This window comes from Psammomys obesus, unplaced genomic scaffold, assembly GCF_907164565.1.
Source record: "Psammomys obesus unplaced genomic scaffold, mPsaObe1.curated_primary_1811, whole genome shotgun sequence".
NCBI lineage: Eukaryota > Metazoa > Chordata > Mammalia > Rodentia > Muridae > Psammomys > Psammomys obesus.
This window is the reverse complement of record NW_026594143.1, coordinates 405,845-426,539: the sequence shown is the minus strand read 5'-3', so window position 1 is coordinate 426,539 and position 20,695 is coordinate 405,845. Positions and strand designations below refer to the sequence as shown.

Sequence of the window (20,695 nt, the reverse complement as noted above, 5' to 3'; positions counted from 1 at the left end):
AAGAAGAAGAAGAAGAAGAAGAAGAAGAAGAAGAAGAAGAAGAAGAAGAAGAAGATCTTCATTTCTGCCAGGCTAGTTAAACAGTTACATGGAATTGTGATGATTATATGAAGTAATAAATGCCAAGCAGCTAGGGTGGAGTAGGTATCCAACAAGTTAGTTCTCTTACCTTACTCTTTGTAGAGGTTGGATATGTGGAACATGTGTGGGCCACTGCTCTCACTCTTTTGGTGACTGGCCTAGTTTTGCCTTGAAACCCCTGCTTCTGGCCCTCCATGCAACAGCTGGCCATATTTTCATTCTTGAGGGCAGGTAGGTAACTTGGGCCAGAAAGGCCCAGGTCTAGGTACTTTATCTGAGCTCTGTGTATATACTTAGGATATAAAATAACTAATAACCATCTTTCGTTTATAAAGGAAAGAGGCCACACAGCAAGTCAAGATGAGGTTTTCTTGACTTGTAGCCCCAAACTATTTCCACTGCCCCAAGCTGCTTCCCTGTAAAATGGACCTGTTTCTAGCACCATGGGTGTCAGCCTACCATGGGAGGAATTAATGGGGCAGAGCAATAGCTCTTAGAGTCAGCAGGGTCCCCAGGACACAGTCAGTGTTCAGTTAATAGTTTTGTTAGAATCCACAAAGATCTCTAAAAAGGGAATGGTTTAGATGACCCTACACTTCTTGGATCAATGAGTTTGCTTTCTTCCTGGTAAAGTACACTGAAAGGCTCCCCAGGGAAGATAACTAGCAAGAGCAGCATTGGTGCCTTTCTATGAATTGGACCTGAGTGTTTGAAGAGCCCAGATGTGGGGTCCACTCAGCATGTTTTGGTTTCTTCCTTGGACTAAGCTAGGCTACCCTTGATCTCAGCGCACACACACACACACACATTTTCCATGTTCAGGTAGAGATTGGCTGTGTCTTGGCAAAGTTGAGCTTTTAGCATTCACATACTGACCCATGCTTCTTTGGCAAGTCACCTAGCCATCCAGAGCCTGTTTTTCACCCTCTAGAATGAAAATAAAAATCTTGCATGACAATTGTTAGCTAATACAAATGAAATGCCTACCTCCTGCCAGATTTACAATCAGTTGTTCTCAGCCACCTAGAGAAGAAATAAGTGCAAAAGTTAGGAGTCCTTCACAGAATTTCCTAGCCAAGGTTACAGAAGTCCCAACACACACACACACACACACACACACACAGTTAATTAATGTAATTTTTAAAATAAAAAAGTTACAGAATTCCAAAGCAGTAGTACATTCTCATTCCACAAAGGATGAATGAAGATAAAGAAAGGAGGAATAGGACCAAAGCAAGGCTGAAAACCCAGTAGGGTGAATATTACATTCTGTAGCTTCATGTCTAGTGACTAGGTCATATGGTATCATACTGTTATGTTGGTCTGGAACGCCCTGCCCCTGTGGCCCTTCTGTTGGAGCCCACATGACTGCTTTCTTTGGCTGGTCTTGCTGGCCACCTGAAGCTTTTGTTCAACAGATGTTTCCATTTCCCTGACGTTTTTAACTTCCTGGGGTCTCCATAGACTTTTCAGCTTCACCCTCACAGCTTTACTGTTGCCCTCTCAAGGGTTGCCTGTTAGGGGTCCTGGCATCTTTTGAAATTTGGATAGAAAGCAAGTGTGATGGCACGTGCCTTTAAACATGCACTTGTAGGAGGTAATGGCAGGAAGATTAATAATTCAAAGGAAACCTGAGTTACAAAGCAAACTTGAGGAACAAAGGAGACCCTGTCTCAAAAAACCCCAAACTAAACCAAACCCTAATTAATCAGCATCATGAGGAGAGTGGCCAACTTCTGCTGTCAAGGGTGAGAGGCTTGGACCACGGCAGCCCCTGTCTTTTAGTGCCAAGATGGCAGAGGGTAGGAATACATTTCCTTGGACATGTGCAAAGTGGGCCTCAGGGCTCGTGAATGTGTGTGTGTGTGTGTGTGTGTGTGTGTGTGTGTGTGTACATGTATGTAGAGGCCAGAGGCTGATGTCATGTATCTTACCCAATAGCTCTCCATCTTATTTTGGGGTAGGGGGTCTCTCATTCAACCTATCCATCAGTTCCTAGGGATCCTTCTGTCTCTGCCTCAGTGCTGTGATTACAGCCATGAGCCACTGTGGCTGGCTTTTTTTACATGGATGCTGCAGATGAAAATCAGATCCTTTTGCTGCTGTGGCAAGCACTGTGCCATATGACTCATTTCCTCAGCAGTTTTCCCCTGTCTCTGTCTCTCTGTGTCTCTGTGCGTGTCTGTCTGTCTGTCTGTCTCTCTCTCTCTCTGAGAGAGGTTCTCTGTGTAGCCCTAGCTGTCCTGGAACTCTTTCAGTAGACCAGGAACTCAGAACTCAGAACTAGCCTTGGAACTCAAAAGTATGCCTGCCTCTGCATCCTGAGTGCTGGGATTAAAGACAGGCACTACCGCTGCCCAGTAACCTCCAAATAGTGTGCACTCTCTCTCTGCTTTGTTTTTGTTTTTTTCAAGACAGAGTTTTTTTGTGTAGCCTTTGCCACACAGAAAGACCAGCCTGGCCTTGAACTCACAGAGATCTGCCTGCCTCCCCGAATGCTGGACTCAAAGGCATTAAGCACCATGCCCAGCTTCCAGGTCTTTTTTTTTTTTAATTAAAAAAAATATTTATTTGTGTTTGTATTTGTTTGTGTTCATATGCATGATGTGGGGCAGGGGCACACATGTGGATGTCAAGGAATAGTTTGTATGAATTGGCCTTTTCCTTCCAGGGATCAAACTCAGATTTGGCAGGCTTAGAAGCAAGCAGTCTTACCTACTATGCTATCTCACCACCCAGCTTTCTTAAAACAAATTTTTACACTCTTAAGGCTGGGATTAGTGAGATCCTATAAATTTCTGTTTTAACCTTAAGGCATTTTCCTGTTATTCTAATACAAACAGCTTCTTTTCAATAGCTCAAATCTCTTTCCCCCTCTCTGTCCTTCAAACCCCTTCCCTACTATCCTTTCCTTAACTCTCTTTGTTCTTCCTCTCCCCTCCCCTTCCATCCCTTCTAATCTTTTCACTTCACTTAATTTCTGAGACTGGATCTCAATGTGTAGCCTAGGCTGGCTTCTAACGTATGATCTCTTGTCTCAACTTTTCAAGTTCTGGGAATAATAGTACATCACCATACCTGGCTCCACTAACATCAATATTTTGACATTGAAAATATTCAAAATAGAGTTAGCTGGGCATAGTGACACAGGTCTGCCTATAATTCCAACTACTCTGGAGGCAGGACCACAAGTTTGAGCTACAGGACTGAAGAGTGAGTTCAAGACCAGTCTGGACAACTGAGACCCTGTCTTTAAATTTTTAAATTATTACTATATTTCATGTGTAGTGGTAGTTCACTTGCATGCATGTCTGTATACATGTGTGCCTGGTGCCTGTGGCCAGAAAAGGACATTGGATTCCCTGGAACTGGAGCTGCAAACAAGTACGAGCTGCCATGTGGGCATTAAGTTGGACCTGGGTCTCTGGAAGAGCAGCCAGTGAGTGCCCTTAACCACTGAGTCATCTCTCCAGCCTCCCTGCCCCGAAAGAAAGAAACAAAGTAACAAAGAAAGAAACAAAGTAACAAAGAAAGAAACAAAGTAATAAAGAAAGAAACAAAGAAGCTTTGAGTACTTACAATGTAGCCCACAAAGTCCTTGAGCTCACAGAGAAAGTGCCCAGCTCTGAGTCCCTGTATTAAAAAGCAAAAGACATAAAGCTGGGTGGTGATGGTACATGCTTTTAATCCTAGCATCAGGGAAGCAGAGGCAGGTTGTATCTGGTCTACAATGTGAGTTGCAGGACAGTTAGGGTCACCCAGAGAAACCCTGTCTCAGAAATAAAAATAAAAACAAAGCCAAAAAAACAAAGCAAAATATATATAAAAGGAAATAAAATTTAGTGTTAAGAGCACTTGCCTAGAATACAGTGGTCTTAGGTTGAATCCCAAATACTATAAAACAAACAACAGACAAAATCAATGAACACAAAATGGCCCAGATTTGATCTGTAGATAGACTCTAAGATGGCTCCTGTGTCCTTTGACTTGGCTCCATCTTTCTTTGAGCACCACTTTTTTCTCTGACACTCTTAGATACTCTTTTGTGTGTGTGTGTGTTTGAGACAGGGTTTCTCTCTGTATAGCTCTGGCTGTCCTGAAACCCATTCTGTAGTCCAACCTGGCTTCAAACTCAAATTCTCTTGCCTCTGCCTCCTGAGTGATGGGATTAAAGGGGTGCACCATCACTGCTAGCCTGCCCTTAGATATTCTTATAATTTCCCTACCCTAGCCAATAAATCAGTTGTTTTGTTTTGTTTTTATTTTTAACAAAGATTCTTTCTAGTAAAGAGTTTGAAAATTAGAACTTGGATAGTGCATGGTGGCTGACAAATTAAATCCCAGAAGCAGAAAGAATTCTGTGAATTCTAGGACAGCTTAGGCCATAGGATGAGACCCTTTCTCATTCTACATCCAAAGAAATAGAAAGTCAGATTTGGGCATTAGGGTTATAGATATATGTTAATTGTATCATCTTATTTGGAAAAAGCTTCAGTGTCTGTTGATGATTTCTTACCTCCATTATTCCATGTTTGTTTGTTTGTTTAAAATTCTAAATGTTCTCATAATGGCACATGATAATCCCAGAATTTAGGAGGTGGAGGCAGGAAGATCAGGCGTTCAAGGCCAGCCTGGGTTTCATGAGACTCTGTCTCAAAAAACCAAAAGAAAAATAAGCAAACTTTCCCTGTTCTCTAATTTTGTCTATTTATATCAGTGTGGAATTATGGATTTTAATTGATTTATAATCTACTACTGTTATAATTCATTTTGAATTATTATTTTGATTGTATGATTTTGTTAAGTGTCTGTATTATGCACATACTATACACCTGCATTTCTGTTTGAGTATGTCTCTCTCTGACTCTTTATCATATATATCTTGTTAGGATTCTTATAATAGTTCAGGGTAGAATCTGGATGTGTTAATATACAGCTATAGCTCCACCTACTCAGAAGACTGAGATAGTTGAATTGCTTGAGTACACAAACTCAAGACCAGCTTGGTCAAACTAATATCGATACTCCATCCGAAGAAAAGAAAAAAAAAAAGAAAACAATAGAAGCTAGAGAGAAGGCTCATCAGTTAAGCACACTGGCTGCTCTTACAGAGGGCTCAGGTTCAATTCACAGCACCCACATGGTGGCTCACAGCTGTATGTAACTCCAGTTCCAAGGGATCCAGTGCCCTCCAAAGACACAAACCTACATTCAGGCAAAATGCCCATAATACATAAAATAAAATAAAGATAAAAAAATTGAAAAATATTCATAATAGAGAGATATTAAATGGTTTACAAGTGATGTAAAAGAGGGTGGTAGAGGTGGGAAAGAGATGGATTCCAGAGCTATTTGGGAATAGCTACTGCCTGTAAACCCACTACTTGGGAGGTGAAGGCAGGAGAATCAGGAGTTTAAGGTCATCCTTGGCTACATAGCAAGTGAGACCTCATCTCAAAGAAATAAAACAAGCAAACATCCTCAAATTAAAGACCAAACAAACAACAACAAAAAGAACTCATATCTGTTTTGGAATTTTACAAACCAAAATTAAAAAGAGGCATAGGGGTTAGGGGTAGAGCTCAGTAGCAGAGCACCTGTTTAGCATGTTCAGGACACTGGGTTTCATTCCTACCACCAAAGCAGAGTCATTCTCATTTGCAGTTTATCTACAAAATAGATGGGGGTGTGGCTGGGAGGCCAGCCAAGACCTTGAATTATTGCTCTGCCTACATTCTATACCAGCTCGTGTCTCTCAGGAGGCTGGGTGAAGCAACACCAGCTTTCACCATGAGGTCAGATCCCTGTTGCTTCCAAATTCTGAAGCCTGCAGTACCCAGTCTCTGACTGGTCCCCAACAAGACTTGAAGCTTGGAAAAGAAACTGGTTTCCTAAACACTTTCCATGTGGGGAACATCTGAGACTTTCACAGGCAGAGTTTTATGGGAGGCAAACAGTTGTAGGTTTGAATTCTGGCTCTGCCAGTTCCTAGTTGTGTGACTTGGCCCTGAGCTTCATTCTCCTCGTCTGCAAGATGGAAAGACTATTACTCCATAGCAGACATAGCAGACCTAGCAGAGAGGCAGACATCATTTTCTCTAATCTTCCTAAGTAATGGAAGGATTACTTAACTTCATTTTATGAACAAAAAAATCAAGGGTCAGGGATATGAAGTACTTGGCATGTCCCAGCGAGTCAATGTCCCTTCCAGGAAGGCATGCATGCCTTTGTATTTCCACATGCTCACAAATGACCCCTGGTGCATAGTATGACTTTCACAAATACAATTTAATGGACTCAATCTCACTGCCTTTAAGGTGTTCAGTTTCCTTTTGCCCTGTAGTATGTCTGGGTTAAGGTCAACAGAAAAGACTGTAGGAAGACTTGGTGGTGCTGAGAACAAAAGCCTGGTGTTCTTTACTCTTTATGGAGATGTCATCCAGGTAGAAAAGCCAAACTGTCTTCAGCTGAGGAACAACAAACTCCCAGCCTTAATTTTACTCACTTTTCTCTTGCCTGTTTTGATTACTTTATATTATTATTATTAGGGTTTGAGACAATCTGGCTCTCCTGGAACTAGCTCTGTAGACCAGGATGGCCTTGAACTCAGAGAGATCCACCTGCCCCTCTTTCCGAGTACTGGAATTAAAGGTGTGCACCATGCACCCCCCCCTCTCTCTCTCTCTCTCTCTATATTTATATATTTATTTTATATTTTTTTTTTTTTTTTTTTTTTTTTTTTGAGACAGGAACTCACAATGTAGCCTGCCTCTGCCTCCGGAGTGGAGTGCTGGGATTAAAGGCATGTGCCACCACTGCCCGGCCATTGCTGTTGTTATTGTTTGAGACAGGATCTTGCTATATAGCTCAAGCTGGCCTCAAATTCAAAATCCTCCCTATTTAGCCTTTTATGTGGTGCATAGAATAAACCAAGCTTTTTTTTTGTAGCAGTAGTTGCCACAGAAGTGTAAACAAACATATACATTTAGTGTTTATACAGTTACAATGCATACAGAACAGTTGAAATCATTCATTAAAATGCTGATAGCTAATGACGGTGTGGTAAGAATAATATATACTTTACGTGGGACCGAAGCTTCTAAAAATTCACATTCTCTAGGGAGTGAGGAGCTTCCTGCTTTCCTAGATGAGGGAGGTAGGGTGGGACTGGGAGGGGATGAGGGAGCAGGCTACCGCAGGGATACAAAGTGAATAAAATGTAATATATAAAAATATAAATAAATTAAAAAACAAACAAACAAAGAAAAAACCCCAGTGGTGTAAGTCTGGTAAGTCTTCCCATAGCAGCATGCAAGAAGAATGGGGAGGGGGAGGGGGCGGAGATTCCTCGAAAACACCGCCTTCCGTGGTTCTTACTGAAAAGACCTGGGAGAAGAAGCAAAGGACATTGGGGAGGAGCTGACAGCCTGCTTGGGATCTAGGGCGTGTGTGTGCGCGTGCGCGTGCGCGTGCGCGTGCGCGCCCGTGAGTGCGAGTGTGTGCGAACGTGCTTGGGCGCGTACCAAGGCAGGCCCACTACTTATATACACAAGCTCCTTTTCCGGTTTGTTTAGAGACTGCGCATGCGCATCACTGGCCTTTAAACGTCCACCGACGATCCATCCGGTAAAAGGATCCGGTAATAAAATTACAATTTTGTTCCTCCGCCAATAAGATGAACTATTTTCTCTCAGTCTGGGAAATACATTTAACTAGCCACTTCCAAATAGGGGGTATATTCCACAAGATTTAAGTCAATCATCACAAAATGAAGGCTTTCTAGGGCTTATTGTGTCTCAAAGTAAACAAAACTCGGAAAGACACCTCGCGGACGGATCTGGTTTGTTGTGGTGAGGTACGGAGGTGGGGGGGGGGGTAGACGCTGACAAACCAAGATGGCGGTGGCAGCGATGAAACCTGCCGCGGCTGGGACTTAACTGTAGTAGCAAAGGCTGCAATAGTTGGGAGGCAGCGATTGGGTGTGGAAGAAACGGAACAGGACTAAGGGCCGGTAACAGGAACCTCAGCCTGAGACCTTTAGATCACGGCACCCGCCCCCCTAAGCCCTTGACGGGCGGTGGCTGTCCTGTTTAGGGCCTAGACACCGAGAAGTGCCTAGGTTTCAGACAGCGGCGGCGCCATGAATTCTTAAGGGCGGTCTGAGCCCTCCCCATCTCTGGCCCAGCCCTCGGGCCCACCATGGAGCTGGGGTCCGACGATTTCCTACCGCCGCCAGAGTGCCCGGTGTTCGAGCCTAGCTGGGCCGAGTTCCGAGATCCTCTTGGCTACATCGCGAAAATCAGACCCATCGCCGAGAAGTCCGGCATTTGCAAGATCCGCCCACCCGCGGTAAGGCCGGGAGCGGATGGTCTCCGGCGACGAGCTTGTGGGTGGATCCGGGTAGCTGTGTGAAGTCCCGGGAGGAGGGCAGCAGGTGTGGGAAGAAGATGGGTTGACTGGGATCTTGTGGATGCCTCCTGAGTCGGAGAAAGGGTGCTGGGGTCAGGGACCCTCTCGTTTTGTGGCATAAATTGACCTCGGGTCTGAGACCCACTCCCGCTCTGCTCTTGAGAATTTCTCTTGGTTCAATACACAGATGCTTAGTGGATTGGGGAGAGTCACAGGGAAGCACCGAGAATCCACCTCTTGGTTAGTTTGTATCACTCAGATTGAGGCTATGCTAAGTAATGACTACTGTCATTATTTGCTTTAAGGCAGGCTGTGTGGTGTAATGAAAAGATCATATCTTTAAAGGGATAGTCCGGAGTTTAAAACTACTTAGAAGGTTAGCAGCTCTGTGACCTTGGGCATGTAAGGTAATCCCTGAGCCTGTGAATTGTGTGCTGGGAATAATTAGATTAAACTAGGTAGCATAGTACACTCTGGTAAGTAGTAATTACTGTGACTGTGAGGTGCTTGATGTGGTCATTGGTTTGCTCCTATGTGTGTTGACTCATGTTTACTCACATTCTGTCAGGCCAAATTCATCTATGATAATATCCTGCCCTGATGGGCCAGTCAGGAAATCATTCTCACAGCGACTGCTCTTTCTGGTTCTTCAGAGATGGGTTTTGGAAATTGTTGTTTTTTCTAGTTGAAGGCAATGTCAGAAATTGGCTGCGCATGGTCCCCACAGACTTCCTGTGGAGAAGTTTAGACCAGTCAGCGTTGTGTGTCCTTCTCAGAAGATTTCTTCTCTGCCCCGGCTCAGAATATAGGCGATCCTCTAAGATACGGCTTTCTTGGGTCCCCAGAAACAAGAGTGGAGCTATGGAAATCTCCCTTAGTTTCCAAATGTCAGCAAAAAGCACCATATCTTTGCTATTAGTACTGAACAGAGTAGGAGAAATTTTCCAAAAGCTAGTACAGACTGCTGTGTTGCTGACACTGGAGGGGCAATGATCAGTGTTTAGTGAGCACATGGGATTCCTTGGCTGGTTTCAGTTTGGCTGCAACATTGTTTCGAGGAGGTGATTCAGAATGTGGAGCTTTACTTTCATAAGGAGGAGAACACCATAGGTGTCCTTATTCAACTCAGTGCTTTCAGTGTCCTTCCATATGCTGGTTTTAGATGGATCCTCTAGGTCCTAGAGTCTAGGAAGTGTTGTATAAACTAATTCCTTTTTTGTTGGAGCCTGGCCACAGGTATCTAAGGATGCTTTTCTATGGCGAGGGAATCACAACTGGTAATCACCGTCCAGGAAGGCCAGCAGAAAGGAAAGGTTGGATTCCTGGATGGCCTTAAGGAAATACTTTGAAGTGGCCTGGAGAGGCTTATCTGACACGGGGATAATAGAGATCTGAATTTCCCTTTTTCTCCCTTGGGCCTTTGAGCAGGTTGGCCTAAGGTGCTTTTACCCTGCCTCAGGGGAACAAGATGGGAAAGAATGACAAGTCCAGTGTGTGTGTGTCCACAGGGGACTGTCCTTTGGTAGACTTAGTTTCTCTATCCCAGTAGCATTCTTTCCAGTCCAAGAGACCTCACTGTTTTTGTTGTTCATGATTTTGTGTGTGTGTGTTTGCGTGTGTGCTCCCCCTGCCCCCGGGCGCATGTGCTCTTCTACTGCATACCCTTCCCCCTTGCACACATACTCTCCTAAACCAGCTTTAGGCCCTAAAGCAGCTAAGTTTCTTCTGTTTGGAACTTGAATTACTCACCCAAGTGATTCATGGGCTTAGGATGCAAACCTTTCTATGAATGAGTATTAGAGTTTGTCTTACAGGGTTGGTTTGGGGTTTGAATTTCAGAGCATGTGACTGCTACATTTGGCATAGATGGATGGGAGGACAGGGTAATAATGGGCGCATCACACAGTTTATTAAATTAGATAGCCATCGTGTTTGTCACCATGTTTCAAATACCATCATCCTGAGCATTTATACTGGTATGGGACTGACAAGGAGAGATTTGCTAGCCTTCTCCATCTGTTGCACGTATAGCTCCTGATTCAGGATTTCAGTGCTGCAGTGTTCTGTCAAGTGTTTGATGTTTCACTGATTGTTCAGAACTTGGCTGAGCAGGGAAAGGGGGTGCCTGGAGTTTTGGGCTTGAGCACCTTTTTTTTTTTTTTTTTTTTTTCTGGGTTATCTGCTGAAGGAAGTGTTGTAGTCTGGTGGGATATAAGAGGGTATGGAGAGCTTCACTGGGCTTGAGGTATATCATTTTAGCCTAATTCTTTTCTCCTGCTTCACTCAGCCTTAAGTGCTTTCTGTTTATTACCATGGGTTGGGGAAGAATATGTGTACTTGCAAATATGAATCCTCTGGCCCTTTTTCTCTTTTTTCATTCCTTTACTCTCCTTCCATATGTATGCACTTGTGTGTGAATGCTGGTAGCTTGGCGCAGTGCAAAGAACCAGTGATCAGAGTACATGGGTTCAAGTGTTGGCTCTACTAGCATATGATTTCTACTCTGGGCCTTACTTTTCCCACTTGTAGAATGAAGATGTTGATCTAGATTTTTCTTGGATCTTTTACCATTTTCTACATGCCAGAGCTCCAGGAAAGAGAGGACTCTCTGAGGAAGTATTCATGAGGTTGTTAGGAAGGGAAGTCTTCATAGCTATCTTTTGGGTAGGACAGAACAGGCTCCAGCTCGGCATGGTAAAGCTTTTCCTGCTTTCATTAAGTTTTCTTGGCTTCCCCTCCACAAATCCTTGTATTCTTTATCACCACTTTTGGGCTTCCCACTCACTCCCAGACTTCCTTCCCTGCCTCTTATACCAGGCAAGTATATCAGAAAGGACCCACAGGAAACCTTTCAGACTTGGTGAGTGAGTAAGCGATGCAAATTCATGTTCCTTGGTCTTCCCTGCAGTATCTTCTAGACCCTTTAACCGAGATAATAGACATTGACAGCCTAAACTGTTAACCCCTGCCAGAACCAGAGTTGAGCTATCTTGCATGTGTATTCACTGGTGGGGTCAGACCTAGATCAAATGTCTTGTGAGGAAGCCAAGGCAAGGATTCATATGCCAACCTTACAGATGAGAAAACAGATTCAGAAAGGTAAGATGTCCTAGCTAGTAAGTAGTAGAGCTACAACATAAACCCAGATCTTCTAAGTGTAGGTCCTGCATGGTTGCCAGAACTCTAGGCTATGTGTCCTTCCTAGGAAAGGTTGATTTGGGTGTGAGGAGGGTTTGTGGTTAACTATTTTGAACTTTTTTTATATTTCTCCAAATCCTAACACTGTACTGTTGAGAGAGACTTAGAAGTTTACCAGGGCATGTGCATGAGGCCTTGCATATGGGCCTGAAGGGCTTTTATGCTCTGTCATAAGGCTTGGGGAGAATTAAGAGTGGGTTCATTTAGATGTTTGCCAGGTTGATGGATCTAAGGTGGCTAGAAATTTTAGGCAGTATTAATGGAGCACAGAACTGCTTTTGATGCCCTCTGATCTTTTATTAGGATAACCCAAGTTTCTTTCCCCCTTTTTATTCTCCTAGGACTGGCAGCCACCCTTTGCTGTGGAAGTGGACAACTTCAGGTTTACTCCTCGAATCCAGAGGTTGAATGAGCTGGAGGTAAGATTAGTGGCTGGTGATGTGGTTTGGAGAAAGAAAGGATAAACATGCCTGGGACACAGAAGAAGCTTTGGAGCTCCGGATATAAGGGCAGGAGTTTACTATTTTGATTTGATTCCCCAAAGGTTGTGGATATTTTTTCCCACAAAACTTTGTTACTTACAAATTTTCCCTGTCAATATCTACCCTACCTGGGTCAACAAAAGGTAGTAGCTGTGTGGTTGACTAAGACGTTTTCCTTCCCTGACCAGCTCAGTGTAGCCTCATATATCTAATGTATCTATGGATTTGTGCTTCCAACCTTCCTTCTTTGATACTTGGTAGAGTGGGTGGTGAAGTAGAAGAGCAAAAACAGCACAAAAACTGGTCTGTGTAGAGGCTGGAATGTTTAAAAAAATGGGCAGGGGTCAGCAGGTAGACTTTTCCCTCTTTGTTTTGTTATATGTTATGGGGTAGGTGTGTGGGGATGTATATGGAACACAGAACTACTGCCCTAAACTCAGTTGAGATATTGTTCCAGCCAAAATCAGAGTAATCTGGAGTAAGTGGTATGAGTTCCTTGGAGAAATAAATCTGACCAGGTCTGTGGCTGGTACAGCTGTGGGCAAGTATTAGGGCAGGTCTTCTAGAGATTTCATGGTGGTTAGTAAGGGGAAGAAGGAGCAGGATGAGGCCAGGTTTGGAAAGGTAAGGGTTTCAGATGGAAGGTGTTTTTAGCCCCTTAAGTATTCCCACAGCCAAGGAGCTTTAGTTCTTCTTCTTCTTTTTTTTTTTTTTAAGATTTATTTCTTTCATGTATGAGTGCTCTATCTGCATGTATACCTGCATGCCAGAAGAGGCATCAGATCACATTATAGACGGTTATGAGCCACCATGTGGTTGCTGAGAATTGAATTCAGGACCTCTGGAAGAACAAAAAGTGCTCTTAACCATTGAGCTGTATCTGCAGCCCCTTTAGTTCATTTCTTATCAAAAGGTAGATATTAGTTCTTCTCAACTAGGACTCAGAAAACTGACCTACAACTCACCTAGTTCTCTCTAGAAAAAGGGCCTATGACTCAGGTGATAAAAGACTTATGACCTTTGGGAACACCTTTTAGGCCAGTGAGATTTTAGGCAAGCTTGGAAAGCCTTGTTTCTAGGATCTTTTGTCTGTATCAGGTCTTGAATTAGCCAGGTACCACTGATGTTTCAGTATCCCAACTTAATTCTTCAGGCCATTCTCATAATTCAGCCACCATAAAACATACTATATGGTAAAAAAGGAGATGGATGTGCCCTATGTAGAACTTAGATACAATTCTGAAATTTCCAGATGATTCTTGCTATTCTTAATTAAGTCCATATTTCTAGGTTTAGTGTACTATTTTCCTTTTCCTCTTTTTTGTTTCCTGAGTCAGTGTCTCATGTAACCCAAGCAGGCCTCAAATCTCCTATGTAATGGAGGCTAGACTTGGATTCATCTTCCTGCCTCTCCCTTTTGTGTGCTAGGGTTACAGGTGTTAGCTACCACTCTTGGACTTAGTTCCTAATAAAAATATATAGGGATGCCATGAGTATTATGCATTTGTTCAAATGTAGCAAATCAGTAGTAGCAGAAAGAAAGCAGAGTTATTTAATATTCATGTATCTTGGCACTTGTTATGTGGCTTAACTCTTTTGGCCCTGTTTCTTTATCTATAAAAGAGATAATATACAAACAGCTGGGCCTAAAGAGATGGCTCAGAGGTTAAGAGCACTGGCCGTTCTTCCAATGGTCCTGAGTTCAATTCCCAGCAATCACATGGTGGCTCACAACCATTTATAATAAGATCTGGTGTCCTCTTCTGGTGTGTCAGCATACATGCAGGCAGAATAATATATAAATAATAAATAAATTAATTAAATATATGTATATATACACATACATACACAAACAGCCTTGTCAGGAGAACAAGAGAAAGTATTTATAAAGACTATAATGAGCTTTTCCTGGGAAATGAGAGAAAAGTGGGGCCAACCACTGTCTAAGAGTCCAGAGCTAGCTGGCGCAGTGGTGCATGCCTGTGATCCAAGCACTCAGGGAGGAAAAGGCAGATGGATCTCTGTGAGTTCAAGGTCAACACAGCCAAGGCTACACAATGATACAGTGTCTCGAAAAACAAACAAACAAAAAAAGAAACAAAGAGTCCAGATTTCATTTCATTGGGAGAAGTCTACTTTGTTTCCTTTCTCCTCCCCTAAGTTTGACCCAAAAGATGTGTTACTGTGGCATGTTGAGGGGTGGGGTGGAATGAAGTGTTGATGGTGATGAGTGGGTGGTGGAAGGAGGTGGTAGCCAGTGTTTTTGAGCCATTTCTTCTTTAGGCCCAGACAAGAGTGAAACTGAACTATTTGGACCAGATTGCCAAATTCTGGGAGATCCAGGGCTCATCCTTAAAAATTCCCAATGTAGAACGGCGGATCTTGGACCTCTATAGCCTCAGCAAAGTAAGAACAGTTTTTTTTTTCTTTTTTTTCTCAAATATTCCCCAACCCTAACTCAATATGCCCCTGGTAGGGTTTTTGCTCTACGACCCCTTTTGGTTTGGAGACTGGGTTTCAGCTGGACTGGTAGCACATCAGCATGTTTTGCCATCTCTTAACAGCAGTTCCAGATTGCGCACAGGGGTAGCTCCTGGTGAAGTGAGAGGTTGCATTTGACCTCCTTACCCTTTCTGTAGGCCTACTTCTATGTGTTTACATACACAATGTATCATATCTCTTCCTGCTCTTCCTTTCAGATTGTGGTGGAAGAAGGTGGTTATGAAACTATCTGCAAGGACCGTCGATGGGCCCGTGTGGCCCAGCGCCTCAACTACCCACCTGGCAAGAACATTGGTTCCTTGCTACGCTCTCACTATGAACGTATCGTTTATCCCTATGAAATGTACCAGTCTGGAGCCAACCTTGTGGTAAGGATGCCAGACTGCAATGGAGTAAGAAGGCCTTTATCCGTGGGCATATATTGGCATACTTCTTTTTTGTTTGTTTTTCATTTTTTAAATTTATTTATATTTTGATATAGGGTCTTGATATGTGGCAGGCTGGCCTGGAAGTTACAATGTAGTTAGCCCACTCACTTTGTATCACAGCTTAAAATTCCTTTTTGGTGGGGAGTTTGGACATGACTTTGTTATTTGGAACTTACTGTACACCTCTTACTTCAGTCCCCCAAATATGGGCTTTCAGCTTGTTGTCGTAGATTATTTTTTTATTTTCTTTCGAGACAGTGCTATCCTATAGCAGTGGCTGGTCTCAAACTTTGTAGGCAAAGACACGCTTGAACTCTTGATCCTCCTGCCTCCACCTTCCAGGTCACTGAGATTAGAAGCATGTACCAATATGCTGAGTTTGTCTGTGTTAGGTAAATACTTAAGTAACTGAGCTGTATCCCCAGAACCTTACCTTGAACTTTATAAATTACATTTATTGTGTGTAGATGCATGCATGTAGAGGTCAGAGGATAACTTTCTGAACTTTGTTCTCTTTTTCCATCATGTGGGTCCTTAGGATTGAACTGAGAATCTCAGGCTTGACAGCAGGTACCCACTGAGCCATCTCTCTGGTCTCTTAGCCTTGAGCCCTTGATCTTCTTTCTTAGCTTCTCAAGTGCTAGGATTACGAATGTGTACCACCAACCACATACTATTATTTTTAATAGGATTGGTTCCATGGATTGGAGACTGGGAAACTGCACCTTTTTTCCTAGTGATACCTTCTTGTCTTCTGATGGTATCTATTGTCACAGCCCTGTAATTATTTATCTATAGAACCCCTGGGTTCAGTTACCATCACATACACTCCTCCCCACCAGAAGGGAGAAAAAAAAGAAGAAAAAGCCTCATCAGTGGCAGGCAACTGACTCATTGGGTTAAGGTGCTTGTTTCCAAACCTGATGACCTGAGTTTGACCTGGAATGCACATGGTGGAAGGAGAAAACTGATTTCCAGGGATTGTCCACTGACCTTCACATGCCCACTGTGAAATAAATGCCACGTACATAATATAGACACACAAAAACAAGTAATTGTTCAAAAAAAGAAAGAAAGAAAAAGTATTCCCAAAGTATGTAAGGTATCAGTCATAAAGACCAGTCAAACTGGGGCTATGATTGGTGTTGGTTAGGGGCATGGGCCACAACTTTGGCCATTGGTCAAAGGAAGGTTTTACTTTGGCAGATGAAGTTCTCTATTCCCTGGGTCTTACTCTTTACTTATCCTTAGCAGTGTAACACACGTCCATTTGATAATGAGGAGAAAGACAAGGAATATAAACCCCACAGCATCCCCCTTCGACAGTCTGTGCAGCCTTCCAAGTTCAACAGTTATGGACGACGGGCAAAGAGACTACAGCCTGATGTGAGTACTTTTCTTCTTGCCACTTAGGGGTTAGGGGTAGAAAGAATACTACTTTCTGACTGAAGCTGTGTTCAGTATTGCAATTTCTTTTGTGCTCTTAAGCATTATCATGTCTCTATGGCTTTATTATTGTCCTTTCTCTACTCAGTTGAGTTGGAGAACTGTTTGTACTATACTTTTTGTATGTTTGCTCTGTGTGCCTGGTTTGTTCCTTTCTTCAGTCAGTCTGCTCATATAGCAGAAGTTATCTCATTTCTTTTTCCTTATTTATTTATTTATTTATCTATTTATTTATTTATTTATTTATTTATTTGTTGTTTCTTTGTATTTTCGAGATAGGGTTTCTCTGTGTAGCCTGGGTAGTCCTTGTACTCACTCTATAGACCAGGCTGGCCTCAAACTTAAGAGATATGCCTGCCTCTGCCTCCCGAGTGCTCGGATTAAAGGCATATACCTTCCACACTCAACAATAATGTCACTATTTATTTATCTATTTAACATTTATAATTGTAATGGACTTAATTATATCTTTTCCTCTCTCCCTTTTCTCCTTCCATCCACTCCCAGTTGCCCTCCCTCAAACCCGTCTGCATTAGACAATAAAGGGGCTCGTCCCTAGGAAAAAGCTAATTCACTTCCTAGCAGTCAGTATTTATCTCTAGTTCTTTGTCTAGGGATGAGACCCCATGAAATTTAACCCCCATTCATGTTAACATTTTCATTGATATTACTGTTGTTCTGGTCTTGTTCGTGCAGCCATTTTTGGGAGACTTACACAACAGGCTTCTTGGTGATGTGGCTTTTAGAATCTTTCCATCTTTCTTCCATGATATTTCCTGAACCATAAATACAACAGTTGTGATGCAGATTTATTCACTGGGGCTGAGCTCCACATGATCCATTGATCTTTATGCATGTCCAGTTGTGGTTTTTCTGTGATGGTTTCCATTTGCTGTAAAGAGAGGCTTTGATAAGGGATAGCAGCTACATTTATTCAGGAAAGGTGGCTTGAGTACCACTTTACTTAAAATATATAAAATCCCTAAACTGTAAGGTAGAAGTTAATGCTTTTATTTTATAGTTGGTAAAACTGAGATTCTGCCTTTAATTCCTTTTTTAATTCTTTAAAAATTTAAAATTTTTGTTTTGTTTTTAGAGTTATAAAACATTTTATGTGTATGGATGTTTACCTGCATATATGTGTATGCACCATGTGTGTACCTGGTACCCATGGGTACAAAAAGAGGGTGTTGGAGTTTCTAGAACTGAGTTACTAATGATTGTGAGCTGCTGGGAATTGAATCTGCATCCTCTGGTAGAATAGCCAGTGCCCTTAACCACTGAGCCATCTCTCTAATCCCTAGACTTATTTTTTAATGTGTATGCACATCTGTTTTTATGAAGTATGGGCATGGGAGTACAATTGCCCACAGAGACCAGAAGAAGGAGTCTGATTCTTTGGAGCTGGAGTTATAGGTGATTAATTGTAAACTGCCTGCATGGTTGCTCTTACCCACTCAGCCATCTCTGTAGCTCCTGCAATTTGTATATTTATTTATTTGAAAATTAAAAAAAAATTTATGTAGCTATACAGTGTATCTTGATTATATACACCCTTCACCCACCCACACACTTACTCCAGCATCCTCTATCACATTTACCATCCATGCTTTTTATTTTTTAATTTTTTTTACTTAATTAATGATTTTAATCAGCTGAGTTCAGTTTGTGTTGCTCATTTGTACATGGGTGTGGTCATCCACTAGGGCGTGGGGAACATACCAGTGTCCACTTTCTTTCTCCTGGCAGCCAGAGTTGAGACCTTAGGAACTCCTAATTTTTATTTTTTACTTTTATTAATTATTTATTACAGTTTATTCACTTTGTATCCTGGATATAGCCCCTTTCCTTGTCTCCTTCCGATCCCTCTCTCCCACTTCTCCCCCTGTGTCCCTCTCCTAGTCCACTGATAGTGGAGGACCTCCTCCCCTTCCATCTGACCCTAGCCTATCAGGTTCCATCCAGACTGGCTGCATTGTTTTCTCTGTGGCCTGGTAAAGCTGCTCCCCCTTAGGGGGAGGTGATCAAAGATCTAGCCACTGAGTTCATGTCAGAGACAGCCCGGTACCCCTTACTAGGAAACCCACTTGGAGACTGAATCTATGGACTACATCTGAGCAAGGGAACCCCTAATTTTTTTAAAAAATGATTATTACTAGATTTGTGTGCATATCTGTGTTTCTGCTTTAGCACCCATATACTAGAGGACAATTTACTGCAGTTGGTTCTTCCCTTCTACCACCTGGGTCCCAGGGATTCAGCTCAGGTTGTAAGGCTTGATAACAAGCAAGCAGCTTGGCCTGCTGAGTTATCTTGGTAGCCCTTTAAAGATAAGACTGAGGACTTATCCTAGTCTTTAAAAAGCAACTCTGAATTGTTGCCCTGGGCCATTTTTGCATGAGTTCTTGGCACAAACTTGGTGATATAGGTGTGTGTATGTGTGTGTGTGTGTGTGTGTTCCGAGCTTTTCTTTTAGAATTGGACTGTCTCCTCCAGATAGTAGTCTTGACGCATTTCATTTCCTGCCTTCTTTGTAGCCTGAACCCACAGAGGAGGACATTGAAAAGAATCCAGAATTGAAGAAGCTACAGATATATGGAGCAGGCCCCAAGATGATGGGGCTGGGCCTAATGGCCAAGGATAAGACTCTACGGAAAAAAGGTGAGACTTGAGATACTGGCGATGACTTCAGTGGAGAGAGACAAGACTGTAAATATTTCAGATTTAAATTTAGAACCACTTTTCTCTCCTACAGATAAAGAAGGGCCTGAGTGTCCCCCCACTGTGGTGGTAAAGGAGGAATTAGGTGGGGATGTGAAGATGGAATCGGCCTCACCCAAGACCTTTCTAGAAGGCAAGGAGGAACTGAGTCATAGCCCTGAGCCCTGCACCAAGATGACCATGAGGCTGCGAAGGAACCACAGCAATGCCCAGTTTGTAAGGACCCAGCCCTGACTACCTAGAGCTCTGCTTCTCATCCCTTCAGTGAGCATTTCTCCAGCATGGCACTGGACTAGGTTGCATTAAGTAGAAAAGTGGGTCTAGAGGGCCCTACCTACAGGTAGCCTACTTAATTGGGGAAAACAAGGTCAGCTAATTTGGAACAAAGAACAAGAAAGAGTTAACACGGCTATTGTCAACATAAAGTGCTAGAAGTGTCCAGAGAAGACTCTTATTGTCCAGTGCTTTAGACTAAAATCTTCATTATCATGCATGATCTAGTCCCCGCTGACCTGTAACCTCACTGTCCAGCACTATCTATTGCACTTCTTTGCTATAGCTGTTTGGAACTACTTGTAGGTGTATTCATTTTCTTCTTCAAGAGATGCACCTTTATTTCTTTTATAATCTTACATCCCTTGTACATATGGTTTCTTCTGCCTCAAAGAGTTTCTCTTTTGTGCTCTGCTCCAGTTACCAAGTACCAGCTGGCTTTCAAGTTTTAGTTATTCAAGTGTCCACTTTGGAATGAAGTACTTCTTCCCTGCAGTCCATCATCTCTAAGTAATATGAGTGTTGCTTCCTTCTCTAGGTTCCTGCAGTGTTTCTTTTAGTCTGCTATGGTAGTTTCAATGTTTATGAACACTCTAGGGTACTGAGTGCCCTTTGAAGGCAAATACCAGATTTTTCTCATTTCTGCCATAGTGTTTATTGAATGACTAAAAATGAGAAGATTGAAGACTAGTAAGACACTCTTCATCTCTGTTTATTTGGGGGAGGTAGTATATACATACAACTGAACTCCAGGCCTTGAGTGACTAGCCTAAATAGGGCCATGAACAACCCAGCCAGCAAACACCTCTGGCTTCCAATGGAGAACTCTCTGGAGTAGGATTTTATCTGGGGGGGGGGCCTGGTATTTGAAGACTGGGCAGAATCTATATTCATAACCCTTTGCTTCTCTCTGGCAGATTGAGTCATACGTGTGCCGAATGTGTTCCCGAGGAGATGAAGATGACAAACTCTTGCTGTGTGATGGCTGTGATGACAATTACCACATCTTTTGCCTGCTGCCTCCTTTGCCTGAAATTCCGAAAGGTGTCTGGAGGTGTCCAAAGTGTGTCATGGCGGTAAGGCCTCCCCAGTCTTAGTCCACATGGGATATCTTGCCTTCCTTGTATAGTCTATGGGGAGCCTTCTACCTTGGCC

General features: G+C 42.8%; 1 protein-coding gene across 6 annotated transcripts in view; it reads left to right on the top strand.

The window, feature by feature from the left end:
- Positions 1-7,970: 7,970 nt before the first annotated feature.
- Kdm5c (lysine demethylase 5C) overlaps positions 7,971-20,695 on the top strand; it is a 37,303-nt gene continuing 24,578 nt past the window's right edge. For 4 of the 6 annotated variants that reach the window (XM_055617952.1, XM_055617951.1, XM_055617949.1 and 1 more), the window contains exons 1-8: positions 7,971-8,430; positions 12,030-12,107; positions 14,454-14,576; positions 14,870-15,040; positions 16,352-16,486; positions 19,084-19,207; positions 19,302-19,483; positions 20,458-20,616. In XM_055617952.1, the coding sequence (XP_055473927.1) occupies positions 8,281-8,430; positions 12,030-12,107; positions 14,454-14,576; positions 14,870-15,040; positions 16,352-16,486; positions 19,084-19,207; positions 19,302-19,483; positions 20,458-20,616 (1,122 nt within the window). In that variant the 5' untranslated portion in view covers positions 7,971-8,280. The remainder of the gene's footprint in view (positions 8,431-12,029; positions 12,108-14,453; positions 14,577-14,869; positions 15,041-16,351; positions 16,487-19,083; positions 19,208-19,301; positions 19,484-20,457; positions 20,617-20,695) is intronic. The other 2 variants (XM_055617950.1, XM_055617948.1) reach the window with 1 other exon arrangement.